At 52.4% G+C, this 18,937-nt stretch overlaps 9 protein-coding genes across 9 annotated transcripts; 5 read left to right on the top strand and 4 right to left on the bottom strand.

The window, feature by feature from the left end:
- Positions 1–948: 948 nt before the first annotated feature.
- On the bottom strand, positions 949–2,270 carry BKA58DRAFT_437852 (kinase-like domain-containing protein; the record flags this gene model as incomplete). The annotated part of the gene is made up of 3 exons (XM_046173528.1): positions 949–1,083; positions 1,144–2,127; positions 2,178–2,270. The coding sequence occupies 3 exons, from the start codon at positions 2,268–2,270 to the stop codon at positions 949–951; spliced, it is 1,212 nt and encodes a 403-aa protein (XP_046027869.1).
- A 356-nt stretch (positions 2,271–2,626) lies between these two features.
- Positions 2,627–3,933, bottom strand: BKA58DRAFT_130941 (flavoprotein). The gene is made up of 2 exons (XM_046164385.1): positions 2,962–3,933; positions 2,627–2,911 (listed from the first exon to the last, which is right to left on the bottom strand). The coding sequence occupies exon 1, from the start codon at positions 3,769–3,771 to the stop codon at positions 2,983–2,985; it is 789 nt and encodes a 262-aa protein (XP_046027868.1). The 5' UTR covers positions 3,772–3,933; the 3' UTR covers positions 2,627–2,911; positions 2,962–2,982.
- Positions 3,934–4,422: 489 nt separating this feature from the next.
- BKA58DRAFT_130933 (aldo/keto reductase) lies at positions 4,423–5,962 on the top strand. Its single transcript, XM_046164384.1, has 3 exons — positions 4,423–4,703; positions 4,753–4,882; positions 4,946–5,962. The coding sequence occupies exons 1-3, from the start codon at positions 4,531–4,533 to the stop codon at positions 5,732–5,734; spliced, it is 1,092 nt and encodes a 363-aa protein (XP_046027867.1). The 5' UTR covers positions 4,423–4,530; the 3' UTR covers positions 5,735–5,962.
- Positions 5,963–5,985: 23 nt separating this feature from the next.
- On the bottom strand, positions 5,986–7,810 carry BKA58DRAFT_357477 (pisatin demethylase; the record flags this gene model as incomplete). Its single annotated transcript, XM_046168685.1, has 4 exons — positions 5,986–6,129; positions 6,205–7,261; positions 7,318–7,477; positions 7,699–7,810. 4 exons carry the CDS (start codon positions 7,808–7,810, stop codon positions 5,986–5,988), a joined length of 1,473 nt encoding a protein of 490 aa, XP_046027866.1.
- Positions 7,811–8,519: 709 nt separating this feature from the next.
- BKA58DRAFT_437848 (uncharacterized protein) lies at positions 8,520–8,904 on the top strand (the record flags this gene model as incomplete). The annotated part of the gene is made up of 2 exons (XM_046173527.1): positions 8,520–8,540; positions 8,587–8,904. The coding sequence occupies 2 exons, from the start codon at positions 8,520–8,522 to the stop codon at positions 8,902–8,904; spliced, it is 339 nt and encodes a 112-aa protein (XP_046027865.1).
- Positions 8,905–9,248: 344 nt separating this feature from the next.
- BKA58DRAFT_311630 (uncharacterized protein) lies at positions 9,249–12,416 on the top strand (the record flags this gene model as incomplete). The annotated part of the gene is made up of 2 exons (XM_046167340.1): positions 9,249–10,837; positions 11,159–12,416. 2 exons carry the CDS (start codon positions 9,249–9,251, stop codon positions 12,414–12,416), a joined length of 2,847 nt encoding a protein of 948 aa, XP_046027864.1.
- A 49-nt stretch (positions 12,417–12,465) lies between these two features.
- On the bottom strand, positions 12,466–13,544 carry BKA58DRAFT_130874 (3-ketoacyl-reductase-like protein). Its single transcript, XM_046164382.1, has 4 exons — positions 13,399–13,544; positions 13,042–13,347; positions 12,847–12,992; positions 12,466–12,782 (listed from the first exon to the last, which is right to left on the bottom strand). The coding sequence occupies exons 1-4, from the start codon at positions 13,433–13,435 to the stop codon at positions 12,516–12,518; spliced, it is 756 nt and encodes a 251-aa protein (XP_046027863.1). The 5' UTR covers positions 13,436–13,544; the 3' UTR covers positions 12,466–12,515.
- A 342-nt stretch (positions 13,545–13,886) lies between these two features.
- BKA58DRAFT_130842 (Aldehyde/histidinol dehydrogenase) lies at positions 13,887–16,036 on the top strand. The gene is made up of 4 exons (XM_046164378.1): positions 13,887–14,099; positions 14,160–14,247; positions 14,304–15,547; positions 15,595–16,036. The coding sequence occupies exons 1-4, from the start codon at positions 14,064–14,066 to the stop codon at positions 15,730–15,732; spliced, it is 1,506 nt and encodes a 501-aa protein (XP_046027862.1). The 5' UTR covers positions 13,887–14,063; the 3' UTR covers positions 15,733–16,036.
- A 1-nt stretch (position 16,037) lies between these two features.
- Positions 16,038–17,824, top strand: BKA58DRAFT_130843 (uncharacterized protein). The gene is made up of 3 exons (XM_046164379.1): positions 16,038–16,213; positions 16,274–16,986; positions 17,037–17,824. The coding sequence occupies exons 1-3, from the start codon at positions 16,109–16,111 to the stop codon at positions 17,710–17,712; spliced, it is 1,494 nt and encodes a 497-aa protein (XP_046027861.1). The 5' UTR covers positions 16,038–16,108; the 3' UTR covers positions 17,713–17,824.
- The last annotated feature ends 1,113 nt before the right edge of the window (positions 17,825–18,937 follow it).

The raw sequence follows: 18,937 nt of genomic DNA, 5'->3' as shown, positions 1-18,937 counted from the left end.
ACCATGGAATAATGCGAGCCATTGCAAAGCGCATTGCGGGCGCATCAGCTCGTCTTGGCTCAAACACGCATGCGCATCGAGGCGTTTACTGAGGGACGTGGATTGGAATTGCGCGAAACCATAGGCGAGTCCAACCGCCAATGAGACCGTCAAACGCTAAGTGCAAGAGCTTTTTCTCGCATCTTCATGTCTCTTTTTGCTGGTATGCCACCGCACAGCAGTAGCGCGCCAAGCATGGCACAGTAGCATGCAGCATTGAGGGTGAGGCGCGGACGAATTCCCAATGCAGCATGACGCTCGCATGGTTAGGCGAGCGATGAGAGCTATTGCGTCCACCGGTCAGGGTCCACCAGACGCATCCTCGATAAAGTATGATGAGCTGCGAGAACGGCCGGAGTTTTCGAAGATGTGAAATGTTCAGGTGTTGAGAGTGGTGGACGGATATTGTTGTTCTGTGACATGGAATCATGCCCCTGAAGTCATGCCAAGCCTATCACGTGTGACACGTCCTTCTCATGTCTTGCACTTAGTTCAAGCATTATGTCAATTACCACATTTATAAACATGACGAATCGGATTTGCCTCATGGCAGAAGGCTTATGTATACGGCATGCTCGATGTATCATCTTGAGGTAGACTACAAATTCAACGGCATACCGTTCGTGGATAAGTGCCTCCTGATGCTCACCCGGATCCGCCAGCACTAGTCCCGATTCCCTACCGGTCGGCGCAAACTTTGAGACAGTGCATAGTACATGGCTTATGAGGCTGCCTCCCGAGGTGCAAGAGAGCTCAGAAGCTGTAGTATGCCTACCTTACCTCCACCCGAGATCAGGCAACCGACATATTCGGCCCGTCAAATACGAGATCGACGTGTGGCAGACCAAGGACACCAGATGTACAATTCGGCCCCCAGCTGTAACGAGCTTCCAACGCCTCTTCAGGCCCTCAAGCACCATGCTGAAGCAGCTGATCAAATGGCCGTATGCCTGACCGAACCGAGTTTGCGACGTGGCTAACGATCCATGGGTGTGTCATAACATCATCAAGACTCATCCGCTTCCCAGCATCCAGGTTGAGCAACTGCAGCGAAGTCAGTAGGCCTCTTTATGAGCACATGTATAGCGAGCGTGTCTCACTCACCTCGCGAATCAGCTCTTCCGCGCGCTCGCTGACATGTCCTGGGAACTTGATACCTTTGCCCTCAAAATTCGCAATCTTCTCCTGTGTGCTCTTCACGTCTTTCATCTCGAATGGCGGCTTACCTACAAGAAGCTCGTACATCAAGACGCCCAGACTCCAATGATCGATTGCCTTCGTGTACCATCCTCTGCTCATCTCGGGTTTGAGCGTCATGACCGCAACCTCAGGGCTTAGGTAATCTAATGTGCCGCACACCGTTGATCGGAACCCTGACTCTGAGTGTATAGAGTATCCAAAGTCAGCAAGCTTGATATCGCCGTGGAATCCAAGTAGTATATTCTCATGCTTGATGTCGCGGTGCATGATGTTCTTGTTGTGCATGTAGCGCAGTGCGGATGTGAGTTGAGCGATGTAGATGGCAGTTTTGTGTTCTGTGAATTTGCCCTCGGGCTGCTTGTTCATCTTCGAGTAAAGACTGCCGCCGGGAGCAAATTCAAGCACAAGATATATCGATTCGTCGTCGTGAAACCAGGCCAGTAGCTTCAAGATATTCTTATGCGCAAGGTTTTGGTGGATCTCTAGCTCGCGGCGTATAAACTTCTCCTCTTCTTGTGTGGTAGCCTGGGCCTTTGATATGATCTTGAGAGCGCACACGTAATCGGTCACAAGATGACGGGCGAGGTACACGCGCCCAAATTTCCCACGACCAAGCGTACCGCCGACTTCGAAGTCGCGCGCTGTCAGCGAAGGATTGGAATAGGAGCCGTTGGACAGGAACGAAGACGCTACGGGGTCGCTTCGCAGTTCGTCGCTTGAGGAGGAGGCATTGGGGCCAGTAGCAGGCTCTTCGATGACGGAAAGTCGGTGTGCTGTTCGTTGAAGACGCTCTCGCTCGTCCACCGTCTTACTTCTCGTTCCTGGTCTGGTAAACTTCGGTAGCCTGGTTGGCCGGAGAGCCCTGAGCTTTGCTTTCGTGTTTTGTATCTGTCCACATGTCAGAATCAGAGACCAAGTTAAGAGAAGCAATCACTTACCGACGACTTCAAGGTTGCAAGGACAGAGTTCGAGTGCACAGCGCTCGGGGAGACTGGACCACCTGAGTTTACTGTGAACTCACTGGGCGCCATGTCAATCTATTAGCGGTAATCGTCGGGTTGACTGTTCACGATGTTGGGATCGAGAACAGTACTACAATCCATGGATTGAAGGCGCGGAAATGACGACATCGCGCTCTCATTGCTCTAGTTTCAGTCTCGTTTGGTCCTCGTCACCATGTGAACGCAGATCTCAGTTTTCGCAACACCGACCACCACAACAAACGCTCAACGCTCGTCAACGTCACTATCAACATTGCAACATGGCTTTCCTTACCTCTAATCTAGTATACCTGGCAGCCTCTAATATAAAGACGTTGAATTCCATTCGTTATTCATCAAGACTCGAATCCGACCTGGCGCCGCTGAGCATCGCCTATTCAGCTCGCCAGGTCAAGGTCGCCGATTCGAGCATCGACAAAGACAGAAGCGAGACAGCACAGACGTGGTCTGGTTAAGGAGATTAAGGAGGCTGTCAGCATGGGTTGCGTGAGAGGGGCACCTATCTAAGTTCTGTCTTTTTGGTCTTTGGTGTACGCCATCTTTTTGTTCATGTGATGACGTCTATACGCATAGAGTCGAAATAGATGTGAAGCAGTATGCCCCTCTCTCGTATTGCGCTATTCTGTGCTCGCGTATGTATGCGATAGCGTAGGGCGATGGAGCTCGAATTCCTGGCATAAATGTTAGGATTTTTTTATAGCAGTAGGGCCTCAAATCGTACAAGCGCGAAAGTGAGAAGCTATCATGGCAGCAAGCCTAGCCGCTGCTCCACAACCTCCACAATCTCCCTCCAATCTTTCATTGCGCCGCCACCGATATCTCCGCAAGCCAGCTCTTTCTCCATAGGTTGCAGTACCTCATACCAGCCTCCGTTCTTTACTCCCCACTCTTCTTCCAGTACATGCACCTGTCTCTTTGTGATAGGCTGGAACCACATGGCGGTATTCATGCTCGGAGCGACTAGGATCCTCTTCTTCTGTATGCCGATATCTTCTTGCGGCCATTGCACGCCTGGTATGCTCCTCACTGGGTCGATCAGGCCTGTGGTATCCCATGCGCGCGCGACCGATAGCAGGAGGTTATCTGACCAGCCCAGTGTGATCTTGGCGAGTAGATCAGCACTTAAGGGTGCAATGACCATGATGTCTGCCCATCGCCGCAGCTCAATGTGGAGGATCTTGTTGCCTCGGATCCATGGCTCTCTCCACTCGTCTTCGTCAAAGTATACCCCGTCCACGTTCGGTAACGCCTCTATTTCTTCTATCGAAGGCTGTTCCCCGCTCTGGCCTTGCAAGAAGTTGGTTGCCGCAGCCGTGAAGATGAGCCGTATTCGTACGTTCGCATGTTTCGCAAGCGCGTTGATCATGTTCGGTATCTTGATGGTCGCAACAGAACCTGAAGCGCATAGGAGGACGTGGATAGTGTCATCGCGGTGATCGAAGGCGAAGGGGTCTATCTTGAGCGGGTCGTGGACTTGATGTTGGACGGGTCTGATGTTGAGGGGCTTGAGGTCGCGTACTTCGGCGGTCATAATGTGCTACCTTTACTAGATCATCAGAAGGCGTCAGTGCTCAAGCAGAACATCTGAGGCTGAACGTCCGTGTCGCGTAAGCATGGTGGCCGCATTATAAAGAAGGTACCAGGGTATGCATTGGTGGGGAGGTGTGATGTAGTGAAGTTTGACGGACGCTAACTTGGTCATCGGGTAGCTTGGCAGGAACTTTGGGAAATGAACCTTCTCGCCCGCCGCGACGCATGAGAGACCTTGATGCCACGCGACATGACGTGCAACACGTCACATACACTCTAGAGGTCTGATGCTTCACTCCGGACCACCTGGTATCTCCTTTAGGCTTCAGCAATGGTAGTTCTCGACCTGACCGGAGTTCTGGTGGCTTATCTCCGTCTTGCTCCGCCGACTCCAGAGCGGAAGATTCACGATACTCAATTCTTCGGACGAACAAACAAATCGCTTATAAATTCGGCCCCTAGACTTCAGTATCTGTTGGGGTACTACATTCCAACGGGATATGAAGCGACAGTACTCGTGGCAGATACCTAGGTATGATCTCATGCATAGCGGGGTTAAGAAGTTAGTGGCAAGCGAGGTCAATGCAGGCGGGATACCAGCGTCATTGCAATGAAAGGACCCAACAGGTACCCGATAATTAAGCTCATCCTACTTAGTCCGTTCCAGTGCCTATTTCACTCTTAAAACCAAGTCCTTCTCAGTCGGATTGCACAGCAGTCTGTCTTCCAGCTGAACCAAACCTCATTACCCGATACTACAATGTCTCTACCCACTGCACCTCTTGGTCGCGATGGCCCTCAAGTCAACCGCCTGGGATTCGGTCTCATGGGCTTGTCCTCCTTTTACGGAAAACCGAAGCCAGACTCCGAGCGTTTGGCAATGCTTGACTTGGCCCACAAGATAGGCGAACGCTTCTGGGACTCTTCTGATGTGTATGGCTAGCAAAGTATCGGGCCCGGCAACAGCTAATAGCTGGTCTAGTTACGGCGACAACGAAGACTTGATAGGACAGTGGTTTAAGGCCAACCCCGAGAAGCGCGAGGATATCTTCCTTGCTACCAAGTTTGCTTTCAAGAACTCGACCGGCACGATCGACACTTCTCCAGAACACGTCAGTAATATGCTGTACGACCTGAAATTGAGACATGAACTGACTTCGCAAACGCACTTTTAGGTCAAGGTAGCCATCGAGAAGTCTCTTCAGCGTCTCGGAGTCGAGCATGTCGACCTTTACTACTGTCACCGTGTCGACCAGAAGACGCCGATCGAACTCACTGTGCAAGCCATGGCCGACCTTGTCAATCTCAAGAAAGTAAAGTATCTCGGCCTGTCAGAAGTTAGCTCTGAGACTCTACGAAGAGCGCACAAGGTCCATCCCATATCCGCCGTACAGGTCGAATACTCCCCCTTTGCGCTGGAGATCGAGAGCAAGCAGATTGATCTACTGAAGACGTGCCGCGAGCTTGGTGTGGCGGTTGTAGCCTACTCGCCTCTCAGTCGCGGCATGTTGACTGGCGCCATCAAGAGCCCAGACGACTTTGAGGAAGGCGACTTCCGTCGCTATGCGCCCCGCTTCAGTGCCGAGAACTTCCCCAAAAACCTTAGGCTCGTGGACAGCATCACTGAGATTGCAAAGGAGAAAGGTGTTACGCCCGGTCAGTTGACACTGGCGTGGTTGATGGCACAGGGTAACGACATCTTCCCCATCCCGGGCACTACCAAGCCTGAGCGCCTGGAGGAGAACGTCGGGAGTCTGAAGGTTGAGCTAAGTACGGAGGAGGAACAGAAGATTCGCAAGGCGTGTGAAGAGGCAGAGATTAGCGGTGGACGCTACCCTGAGAGCTTTATGAAGATGTGCTATGCCGACACGCCTTCGCTGGATCAGTACCGCGATAGTGGTGCGGACAAGACGGGGGCTGAAGGAAAGCCGACCAACACAGCAGATATCATTGGTGGATCATAGAGTATCACATGGAACGATAAAGCGCAGAGAATGCTTATAGACCTGGAGTGTTCTAGGAAACGAAAGCCATGTAGTTATGCGTTCAATTGGACACTCTGGCCTTTCAACTCTCGTGTCGCATACCAAATGAAACTGTAAGCTAGGTCGCGTAGCTGCCGACTGACCATGTAATGAATGTAGGAGCGAAAGAATACAAATACTCCGAGAAGTCTCCCTAGTTTCAAAGCTGGAGGAAAGGATACGTTCCACCCCTAGCGTACAGCAAGCCTCACTATGACATCACTTTGCCTCACGAACCCAGCATTCCACGTCCTCCAGGGTCGATCATGAGCCATATGCATGTCGAAACAGCGGAGGAGCTCTGGGATGAGTTTGTGAATTTCCGCCAAGGCAACCTAAGGAAGATGTGTGATCAGTATACCAACAATAGACGTGACCCTAGTACAGTCCATCTCTCATAGAAAACTTACGTTCTTTCCGATACATGTCCTCGTTCCTGCACCGAACAGTAGCATCCCCCTTTCCATCTCCAATTTTCTGGCCTCACTCTCTAGCCAGCGCTCTGGTCGGAACTCCAAAGCGTCTTCCCCAAAGAGCTTCTTGTCGTATTGTACTGTCTGTGGATTGACGCCGACGTGATATCCAGCCGGAATGTAGACGCCAGACAGGGTTACACCCTGTGCAGGAGCTATACGACTCATGTTGAATCCGGTACTTGGAAATAGGCGAGAGGCTTCCTTAATGCACGCACTGATATACGGTAGGTGCTTCGTTGATTCTGCGAAGCTGACAGGTGTGCTAAGAAGGTGTTGCTGAGTCTGTAGTTCCTGGGTCGCTTTAGACATGGCATGGGGTGTTCTCATAAGGTAGTATAAAACTGCCCTTAAGTTGATGGCGACAGAATCAGCGCCGGCCATGATACCAGCCCAAGACTCCAATGTGACTTCTTTGTGTGTGAACCAAGCTTCACTATCTTTCTGCCCCACTTTACGTAGGAGCTGAGAAAGGATGTCTTGACTCTGATCGTCCGCTTCCGCCGAGCGTTGTAGTTGAAGTTGTGTCTGGCGTTTAGCTTCCACCACGGTAGCTTGCACGGCTTTGAACTGCTTCAAAGTGCTAGGAACACACATGGCTGCTAGCATGATGATGCTGCGCATGTAGGTCGGTGCCGCAGTAATGACACCAAGAAGCGGGGCAGCGTTGTGTACAGATTCAATAAAGGAATCCACATGTGTACCTTTCTCCAAGAAACCGAAAGATTGGCCGAAAAGGATGTGCCCAATTACATCATGAGCAAATAGTTCGAGCCAAAGCCCCAGGTCTACCTCTTCGTTTGCTTTGGCGAATTTGTCCAGTCTCATTTTCAACAAGTTTGTACAATCATCGATCGCACCTTGATGCTTCAGAACGCTGACCATCTGATAAGCAGGCTGAACGATCCGGCGATACTTGGCATGCTTCTCTTCGTCTGTCTCGGTGAAGAGGTCTGCGTGCTCGCTGATACCTCGTGGGCGAAAAGAAACATACCTGCCGATTTAGCAGTCATACACAGCGTGCGTATGGTACCTGTAAGCGCGACTTACCAGTCAGTCTTGGTCAAAGGTTTCTGGGTAGTGTAGATGAGTGATATCGCGTCCGGATCACTGGAGCTAACTTCGTTTGGAGCGATGCGTATAAGAGGGCCATACTGCTCATGTAGCTCGCGTTGGGCGACCTCAAAATCACCGAGAAACATCCGGTACACTGTTGGCGAGTTCTGTGTTAGCATAGTTGGCTTTTGAACAAGCTACTTCTCGAGCTGGTGATTAAAAGCAGTGGTTGCAAGTCCCCTATGGCCACAGGAAAGCAAAGTTGAAGGGGTTCTTACTACTCAGCTATTAGCATTTCTCGTACCGCAAGATTGTTGGAGCGTGTGCACCTGAACCACGTTCGCGAGATGGCAGGCCATAACGGGCCCGGCACACGTGCAAGTGGGTGTAGTGTGCGACAATAGACGATCCACACAACCCAATATACTGCAAGCAGAAGAAGGATGTTGGTTGCAGAAGGCACTTGCACAAGTTCGTTTAGTGCCATTCTCACTTGTCGCGATTGTATTGATTGGGCTGAGGATTTCCAATGTGCAGCTGTCATGTAGGCATTGGACGCTCTTAAGTAGATCTGCCAAGCTTGTGTGCAACCACTCTGTGATGGTGTGTAGGTACGGCAGTTCCCTACGTACCACTGGGAACCCCGCGAAAAACATGTGCATATGAACCCTGGGAAGTGCAGTTGCTACCTGGCCATGCACACGCTTGAAGGTGCATAGTCTAGCGTGAGGAGTCGCGAGGACATATGCGCAAGCACACCGGACGTAAAACTGATGGTATCCGTTCAGATTGCGCGACGACGGAACATGATATGGGCACGATGCCGATGGAATCAAGGGCTTGTGGGAGAAAAAGCATGGTTGCAGGGAGAGGTTGCCCAGGTGGAGTGTGAGGGGATGGGCCGATGGACGAGGAAGCGGCGCTAGCAGCGTTCAACGGATCTTGGACATGTTGCCGCTTTGGGACGGAATAATCCTGGCAGGCCATCGCGCGGTTCCGCTGACCTCACACCCGAGTCAACTTTCCACCACCTGGACATTCTCGTGTTTTCGCCCTCGACAGCCCCTCACGCCGATAGAGGGATAGCAAGTGGACGCAGCACATCTGTCCGCCCAGCCATTGGCCCCCGACGCATCCAGCAAAAGCACCCGTGCACGTCATCTTCGCGCACATCTTGACCCATCTCCAGCGTAACCATGGGCTTCATCACGGGCTTCGTAAGTGCTGCCAATCTCTTGCAATGATACCAGCTAATTTGTGCAGCTCGGAGGCGTCACACTCACCACAGGCGTTCTCTATCTCAGCATCTCCCTACACACACAGAACCGCATAACACAAGCCGCGCTCCTACGACAGCAACGCCAAGTCCTGACCGAATTCTACGAGCCCAAGAAGCCAGAACCAGAGCCTACAAGTCGGGAAGCACCTGTCGGGCTAGCCGAGATGGCCAAAGACCGCTGGAACAGAAGCCTCGAGGAGGGCGTGAAGAAGGTCTACACAACCGATTGGCGGAGAGTACGGGAAGAGGCCGAGGACAGGGCGAGCGCCATTATGCAGAAGATCAGGGAGAGCAGCAAATGAGCGTGTGTTCGCGCGTGTATACTAGGAGCAAGTGAAGGCGGCGCTATGGCACGATTGCGACGATACCCCTCTGGCGACTGTACAAATATTCGGGCTTGCAATACGACCAGCATAGATTTTCCGAGTAGCACGGTAGGCTGCTTGTGCACTATCTCTTTCGTTGCGTCATCCCGTGATCTCAGTCCTCGAGTTTCAAGCTGCTCCCCACGTTCCTCGCTGATATTGTTCGTTTGCGTCCGCATGGCAGCACCGCGCGTTTGCCTAGCTCCCCTCTCACTTCTCACCCAGCAACATCACAACACTTTGGTTTCGTCTTGAACAACAACGCAACCGCCTGCGCAACCATGGCGTCCCATGGCAAGGTTATGGACCTGTTCGACGAGCGCTATCTCGAGCTACAAGATGTTGTTGGCAACGTCGAGCCGCTACCTACTCTCGTACCTTATGAGCAGTACAAGTCTCACGCCATCACCTACCGAATGGACACGAACCACGACGTTTTCTTCGCGCTTCTCCAGGACTTCACTGAGCGCAAGGCGTTGGAGACGGGCAAGGAGCTATGGACGTGGTGCGTGCAGTGGGAAGTGAATCAAACAGCGGCTCGCCAATCCCTCGCGGCACCGCAATCAGCAAAGAGGCCTCGTCTTGACTTGGGCCAGCCGAACACCCCTACCGCGCCGAAACCGGCGAGCAACGCGCCCCCGATGACTCTGCATGCTCGCTGTATAGATCCCGATCTCTTGCACGAGGAGGACATGTTGCGCATTCTGGTCGATATCGTGCAGATCGACAGCACAGTGGTACCCAACTTCATCGAGTTTCTTTACAGGTGGATCGACTTTTACGAAGGAGACGGAAAGGCTCTGAAGGCGGCTCTACATGGCGAGATTCCAAGTTTGTGGGACTTTGAATATCATCCGTTTCTTGTCCCTCAGGCAGTCAAGAAGGAAATGAATCAAGCAAGAGGTGCCACCCAAGACGGCGGGAAAGACGGACAAGGCGGTGACACAACCACTCAGATGCGACAAAAGCCCGACCTAGCGGCACTCGAACGCAAGACAGAAGAAAGCGAACGTCTGAAGTACCGCGAAGTACACTTCGGCATACAGCCCCCAAAGCTAGACGAGCCCCTGCCGCCTCTTATCAACATCCCTCGAGACCAGTACAAGCGAGCCAAGTATTACGAGGCTTGTTTCAAATCACGACAACGCGCTTTCTTCTTACTCGTAGAAGCAGGAGTTACCCCACAGAACATGAGAGACTACCACCGAGATCAGACAATGAGCCTGCAAGAGACGCCACCGCTCGTGGAAGCAGGCGGCCTCAAGAACTACGAGAAGGACGCAAAGCTTGCGCAGGTCTTCACTTCGCTCAAGGAGCAACATAGGGCAAAGCAGTTGGAAATTTCCATCAGCAGTAAATTGGCGGATGAGGCTCAATTTGCTGCGCGTAGTGCTGCTCCCCGAGGTCCATCGGGTGTCCCTCTCATCCCTACCACGGCCATTCACGCCCATCGCCCGGATGTGACTGACGGGATCTTGCGCAAGATCCAACAGACCAAAGATGAGGGACAGCAAAGGATCAATATCGTTCCTACACCACTTGTGGGTAAGATGAAGAGCAGGCTGTTCCGAGGTGCAAGAGACAGAGCGGGTTTGCAAGAAATGTTCGCGCGTAGTAGTTTCCCATCGATTCCACATTCTTCACGCAACTTTGACGGCGGTAGGCGGAACAACAACGACGGCAATGGGAGTACCGATGAAGATTCAGACGATGACATGAATGCCCCAAGGGCCAGAATGCGTCTGCTGCCTAGACCCTCATTTCCATCGCCCGCAACGCCCCCTCGTCCATCTCTACCACCGCTACCACGTCCACCGCCTGCGATGACCTCGACTCAACCTCGAGATACGTTCATTCCCGACACCACCTTGTTCCCCCACCAGCGACACCACTCCAGCTATGTCGCTCTACCTACTACAGAAGCTGCTCCTACTACAGAACAGACACTGCCACCTGTTGCTGCGCTCATGCGGGATGTCACTCCAAATCGCACAGACCAAATGATAGGGATGCTTAAGCAGCAGGTGAGTCTGGCTGTGAGTCGAGTGATGTCCCAGCAGAATGCCCAAGCTGGAGAAGCTAGTGTGCAAAGCTCCCATCCTTATCCTCAATCGCATGTTCCTGCGGTGTCTCAAGCTCCAGATATTACTGTATCTGGACTGCAGCTACCTTCTCAACACCAACTGCCTAGGGCCTTCCAAGGAGGCTTCGGTCCTTATGCTCGACCCCCGCTACCACCTGGATTTGAACATCAGCATCATTCTCCATCTGGATATAGGGCTCTTCCTTCGGTGGCTCCGCCGGGTCTTCCCCCTCTTTGGTTCCAGCCTACTACTCACCCACCAAACCTGTCTCAGCAGTCTTACACGTCATCTTGGCCGACGCCATTAGGACGCGCTGATCATGCACCACCACCGGCGTTTGCACAGCGCCTCGCGGCTGCTCAAGAGACACAGGGTCATGCCACTAGCTATGGTCAGCGACTTCCAAATGCTGGGCCACCCCTACCACGCGCACCAGACCTGCCAAGTCTTAGCAGAGGAGTTGATCAGGGTAGATCTACTCAGCAGCGCCAACAGCTCTCTCTCAATTCTTTACTGGCTCCTCCTCAGGCGACTATGCAGCGCACTGCTCCATCTCCACTTAACCTTCGACCACCAGGTTCTCCTCTCTCATCCTTCGCACCAAGTCTACTAGCCACCTCTCCCTTTACTACATCTCACCGCGGTATTCCCGTGCAAATCTATCTGCCCAAGATCCTCGTACCCGCAAACACCATCGGTCCCGGCGGACTGAGGCTAGGCGACAATGGGTTAGCCGAGACTGACGCTTTTCTCCTTGGATACACACACCCCAAGAGTGGGAAGATCACACTGAATCGCGCGGTCTTTCTACCTTTGGGTGTGTGGGCCAATGCACAAGACAGAGTGCGAAAGGGTCACTACACCGTACTGGAGAGCTACGCAGCACCGAATAGAGGTCCTTCAATATCGCATCATGCTGCCTATGAGAAGGCGAAGCAGGCTTATGAGATGATGGTTATGAATTCTCCCGTGGCGAGGGAACGAGAACTGACAAAGAGGTGGAGGGCTAGTAGAGGAAGGATGACGACGACTCAGAGGGGTGCCATCTGGGAAGGCTGGGCTGTGGAGGTTGACAGAGAGATCGCTCTGAGTAAAGAGGACAGAAAGGGTGCTTTTGTGCAGAACGCGCTGGTGGATGGAGTAGATGGGGATAGTGATGAGGCTAGGCGGAGGAGGGAGATTGAGGAGTTGCTTGAGACGGATGAGGCATGGGACTATGAGGATGAGGACGAGGATGACGAAGTTCAGGAGGATTACGGGGATGAAATGGAGGGGCATGATGACAGTGTGGATGGCGATGACGATGACGATGATGAAGAGGGTGAAGAGGACAGGGAGGGTGAGGATGTGTATATGGACGGCTAGGCCCAGATTCACGAGATATGACAGCGTTTTGGAGCCGTTCCTACGGATGGTTGATCGAGATGGCTTATTTCTGATTATCTTCTCTGTAACGAGGCTGGTTTAGATACACCGTCCACCATCCACTTCCAGATTAACACCCGTAATGAAGCCAGCCTCTTTGCTTGCCATGAAAATACACGCATTCACCACGTCGTCCACTTCACCGATCCTTCCCATAGGCACATTGGATGTGAACTTCGTCCTGTTCTCTGGTGTATCTTCCATTCCTGTAAAGGCAGAAAAGAGACCCGTTCCGGTAACCAGGGGACAGATAGACACGACACGAATCTGATGGGGACCGTACTCTGCCGCGAGGCCTTTTGTTGCCTGAAGAGTGTGTAAGTCATTGCAATACCGAGGAAAAATGGAGACAGGTTAGGAGATGACTTACATTCCAAATCGCGCCTTTACTCGCGTTGTACCAGACTAAGCCAGGCCTTGGCCGCGTGGCCCCAACACTCGCAATGTTGATGATCACACCTCCTTCTTTGCGCTCGATAGCTTGATCAACCCAGGCATTGCAGCCAAGATATACACCTTGTCGGGTTGTCAGAATGTCATCCCATCCACTAACAGCTCAACGCACCTTTGACATTGACATCGAAGACCTTGTCAAACTCGTCCTCTGTGACCGTCGACGTGGGTTTATTGGTATACGACCACCCTGCGTTATTTACAAGTATGTCGCAGCGCCCAAACTTATCGATACAAGCCGAGACAGTGGCTTTCCAGTCCGAGGTTTTGGTCACGTCCATCTTGTGGAAGGCGAGAGAGGAAGGGTTTGTGGCGGCCGTTGCTTCGCCGCCTGACTGGTTGATGTCACAAACGAGGACTTTGGCACCTTCAGAGGCCATGCCTTTTGAGATTCCAGCGCCGAAGCCTGAACCACCGCCTGATGAGGTGGTTAGTAAGACATGAGAGGAATGGTGAGGGTGCGATTTACCGGTTACGATGGCGACTTTGCCATCTAGTCTGCCCATGATGAGAGGTTTGATAGACTGCGCCTCACGGTGTGAATTTAGAGGGGCCAACTGTGTTTCCTCCAATATAGTCTTGAATTGCTAGGTTTGATGCTGAGTCTCAATAGCCAGCGGCGATGTTGATGTTTTGATTACAAAGGAACAAAGCGCTCCTGCCTGCCATTTCATGGACCCCGATGTCTGCCACCGGTATCGCATCTCCAATCATTGTCAGTCGACTAGTCGTTCTTCGGAGTCGAGCACAGCAGTGAGGGGTAAGCGCGATGCCCCGCATGCAGTTGACGTCGTGTTGGAGGACCACCGAGGTTTGAGCCAATTGGAGACCGTCTCCGCCGACGTTTCGCTGCTTTGAACGTCTTCGGCGTCTCTTCGGATCGCCTTTCCTGAAATATCCGGATATCGCTGCAGATACGCGCATTACTCATGTAGGCTATACACTGGAAAGTGGGGGAGCTCTGTTGTCTGCAGATGCTGACCATGGTGGCCGCGGAATCAATGCGCCTTCTAAGATCATCTCCTCCGGGCAACTTCACTCTACACTCACCAGCTTTGGTCAAAGATACGTAGAAACTTAAAACAATTTTCCGAGGCATCGCCATACGTATACGAGTTCCAAGTCAAAATCAAAATGGCGTCAGACAGCAAACACGAGCTACCGTTCAAGGTGCGTCAATACCTAGGTACAGACTGATAGTTGTATTGAACTCGTACTGATATAAACAAGCTCAACAATCCGGACTTGCTCCATAGCCTATCTTTTGTGAATGGCGATTGGGTACGAGCGAAGTCGGGAAAGACGTTCGAAGTGGTCGGTCAGTCATCGCAGCATATCTACTTATCTGAATGCCGATATCTGACAGGCGGACAGACCCTGGAACAGGAAATCCATGGATAGAATGTCCTACGAATGATGCATCTGATGTCGACGATGCTGTTAAAAGCTCGCATGCATGTTTCCAGGACTACAAGAAGATCAGCCCGCGACAACGAGCACAGATGCTTTACCGATGGGATGCCCTGATCAAAGAGAACAGGGAAGACATAGCCACCATTCTTGTTTACGAGACCGGGAAGCCTAGAGCCGAGGCGTATGGAGAAATCGACTACTCGACAGGCTTCACATGGTGGTTTGCCGGCGAAGCTGAGCGTATCCAAGGCAGTGTCTTCACTCCCGCGCTACCAAACAGACGCATCTTCACGATCAAGCAGCCGCTTGGTGTCGCTGTCGCGTTGGTGCCATGGAACTTCCCTATCGCCATGATTCTTCGCAAAGCTGGTGCGGCATTGGCTGCGGGCTGCACAATGATTGTGAAACCCAGCCCGGAAACACCAATCACTGTACTCACACTCGCCCACCTAGCTCAAAAAGCTGGGTTTCCAAAGGGGGCGTTGAATGTCTTAACCACAGACCTCGACAAGACACCGGAGCTCAGCGAGGCGCTTTGCCGGCACCCGCTTGTGAGCAAGGTCACGTTTACAGGCTCGACGCGCGTTGGCAAGCTAGTCGCTAGGATGTGTGCGGACAATCTGAAGAAGGTTACATTGGAGCTGGGAGGCAATTGCCCTGTTCTAATCTTTGACGACGCAAATATCGAGCAAGCTATGACACAGATCTTCGCACTGAAATACCGACATGCGGGCCAAGCGTGTATTACGGCGAACCGGATATACGTTCAGTCGGGTATCTTCGACAAGTTCCTCGAACGCTGGAACACAGAGACACAAAAGATCGTGGTTGGTCACGGTTCAGATGAGAAGACGACGATGGGCCCAGTGACTACCCCACGGGGTGTCGAGAAAGCACTCGCTCTTGTCGAAGATGCGAAGAAAAAAGGCGCGAAGATCCATACGGGCGGTAACAAGGTGGAGAAGGACGGTGGTTACTTCTTCGAACCTACCGTCATCACCGGCGTTACGCCAGACATGGACATTGCCAATGAAGAAGCCTTCGCACCGATCAGTACATTCATCAAGTTCGAGACTGAAGATGAAGCCGTAAAGGCCGCAAACGATACCAGCATGGGTCTCGCGTCCTACTGCTTCACAAAGAACGTTGATCGCACTTGGAGACTGTTTGAGAATTTAGAGGCCGGTATGATCGGCCTGAACACGGTAAGTTGACAATGAGGACATCGAAAAGCATGACTAACGTGTGCAAGGGCAACTCTTCTGCTGCAGAATCGCCATTTGGTGGCATCAAACAATCCGGCTATGGCAAAGAGTCAGGGAAAGATGTTGCAGTGAATGAGTATCTGATTACGAAGACGGGTACCTTTACGCTGGAGGAGCAGTCGTAAGATGGTAGGCGGTTTTAGGAAGTTATCAATGTCTCGAGCATATCGTCGATTACAGCTGTTACGCGTCATGGCTAGCTTCTAGGGACCATGTCTGCAAGCTTGGGTAGCTTGCTGCAGGATGGAGTGACGCCCCTGATCCAAACTTGGCTTGCTTGTACGTTCACTGTCACTTTGTTGTTTATGCTATTGTTGGTGGTGAGACACATAATCGGGCAATCGTATTGTGCCGGGGCGTCTCAATCACGCACGTGATCACGTTAGTGCCCGCCCGCGCTTTGGAGCTTACCGACCGCGGCGCGCTGCTTGTACAGCTCTTGAACTTCCAACAACATCACCTCACCGAATTGCCGGACCTCTTTGCAATACAGCCGCCATCATGGACGACACGGATATGACTGATGTCGCTTACGATATTGACATTGACGTAGGCGCAGACATTGAACCAGTAGCACAGCCGTCGCAACCGCAGCAGGTTGTCCAGGTGAGCATTGCGCCAGGCTGCACGAGAGGGCGCAATTGACTGACATGCGCACCATTTCAGGATACGGCCGAGCAAGAACGAAGCGTACCCGCAGCCTATCTGGAAGATATCATCGTCCACGAAGCATGGCCCGAATCCCTCAACCTCCAGGGCGTGAGCGACTTCGACCCCAACGATCCCCTCTACTGGGCCATGGAGCATTGTCAGTCAGACCCGCGCGTTAAGCAACTGCGCTGGGTAAACGACAACTCGGTCAACCTCGAGTTCTACAACAAGGAAGACGCGACCGTCGCCCTAGGCATCCTCACTCACTCCGACGTGGGCGACACCAGCAACCTCTCACTGCAAGAGCCCCGCACAGCGAAACCATACTCAAAGAAGCCAAATAGTCTTCTCGTGATCAGGCAGTCCAATGCCGGTGATCAGAAGCCTAGGGGCGCAGCAACCAAGAGCAATTACTACCAGCGCAACCCAGACGTGGCTGGCAACCACCAGAGGGAGCCGCGACGAAACCAAAAACCGCAGAAGGACTATCTAGATTATGGCGACGAGGACATGGGCTCCAGGGACCGATCAAGACGGGGTTATAGCCGAGACCAGTCTATGGGCGACTCAGGCGCTGACCGAAGGGGCCCGCGCCGGAACGGACGAGACAACCGTGATGACCGCGATGGACGAGAAGTTCGAGGTCGCGGTAGCAGAGGAGGTCGTCAGCCCGCTGCTGGTAGACTCAGGAATGAAGATGTTGATTCCTACCGACCAGGCTCAAGAAGGTACTTTAGCGCATTGCCTTATCATCCTGTCAACAAGCTAACCGACCCAGTCCCAAAGAGCCACGCTTCGGCCGTCTACGAGGACGCAGCGCCTCCCCTGCCTCCGACGAAGAAGGCGACGGCCGGTTCGGATTCGCAGAGAACGAGACCCACGCAGGCCGCCGTCGGTACCGCAGCCGGAGTCGCAGCCGCAACGATACTCGACGTCGCCGTGAACCCAGCATGGATCGTTGGACACACGACCGTGCAAACTATGATCGCGGCGGCCCTGCGAGTGGTGGACGTTGGCAGAAGGACTCTTCCTTCCTTGACACTTCGCCAATGGGCAATCACCATCGGTCAAACGCCATCGACGCAACATTCGGATCATCCAAGTCACGAGGAGGGGATTCGCTACTTTCTCGCATGACCAAGAACGGACAGCCCGTGCTTCCGCAACAGAAGCGGTCGCTAGCTGACAGGATCACACGCGATGACGACGATCCCGCTGAGTCGTTTGGTCGCCTCAAGGGCGACGACCGCGATCCCTACGTCACCGACTTCTCTGAGCCGTCACAGCCTCGACGTGGTCTCGCTGATCGCATCACACGCGATGACGATATCAACATTCGTGGCCAGGGACGGGCACGCAGCCAGGAAGGAATCAACATCCGCGGATCTGCTGATCGGCGTGGTGGAGGAGGAGGAGGTGGCATCAACATACGTGGTGTGGCGAGCGGAGCCTAGAGTGTTTCCGCTACTGAGCGCGACGGACGTGAGACAAGGAGAAGTCATTGGTCTCCCCAAAATGATAAGGATTCCGATGATTTTCATCTGATCGGTCGCCGTCGTAGCTTTGGCATCATCATGGAGGATCCCGACTTTTGAGCACGGATTAGACATGGCGCACTATCGGCTGCTAACGAAGCAAGCCTGGAAGAAGTTGCATACTACTCTACTCTACGGTCTTACTATGTAATTTTTGTCCTGCATTTTATGCCAGACAATTGTCGCTCTTGGGCATCAAAATTGGGTGTCTTTTTGCATACGGCGAAACGAAGGTTCGAGCATAACTCGAAATACCAAATCACGATCACAAGTTCAGTTATGAACTGCTTGCCATGCCTTTCGCGTCTCAATTTGTGTGAAGACATGTCCTCGTGCCTTAACATGCAAATGTACTTATTTGGATGACGGTCTATCACGGACGACAAGCGGATTGCTATTGTCTCCTTTTTGTCTCTGATTATGAGTCAATCAAGCAGCAATCAATGGTCAGGTTGACACGGATCTGATATTCCATTGTGTCAGCAAACATGTGTAGACGCTATATAACCTTCCCTCTCTGCCTCATTCTCATTCTCATTCTCGTTCCCACACTCGACACTTCAAAAACACCAAGCAACCACCATGGCCCTCATCCACCAAATCTATATGTGATACACTCTCCTTTCTTACTTACACTTTCATAGGTCCCAATCCGGTTTTCAAACGGCTTCTATTCTTGCCATTCATTTCCCTTACAGGACCCCTTCTCACTCTAGGATAAAGCGCAACTGAGCTCACGGTCTCGCCATAACATAAAACATCAAAAAGACACCATCGACACTCACGGCAACATCGACATCGAGATTCTTCACACTTGGTTACAGCAGACCGAAACACTTTGCTCAGCAAGCCATCTCCAAACCTCCACGCTCCTTAACCGGCGCATACCTCCCCTCAGCCACCCACCTCACCTTTTCCCCTGTTCAATCACAGTGGGCAGTGCGGCTGAACCGTTTTCAACAGTCCCTCGAGCTCAGGTTGCTCAACACGAGCCGAAACTGCGGTGTGCGTCAATGTCTACATCTTTCCACCATCTTTAGCTTGGGTTGAGTCGGAACGGGGCTCTGGGGTTTCATTCTTACAACGCTTTGTTTTTGATATATTTATATCCTTGGATCAATTCGCTTGCTCTGGCGCTACGAGA

This window comes from Alternaria rosae, assembly GCF_020736505.1.
Source record: "Alternaria rosae strain MPI-PUGE-AT-0040 chromosome Unknown BKA58scaffold_3, whole genome shotgun sequence".
In the NCBI taxonomy this organism is placed as follows: Eukaryota; Fungi; Ascomycota; class Dothideomycetes; order Pleosporales; family Pleosporaceae; genus Alternaria; species Alternaria rosae.
The sequence above is the reverse complement of the archived record's forward strand: the minus strand, read 5'-3'. Positions and strand labels throughout refer to the sequence as shown.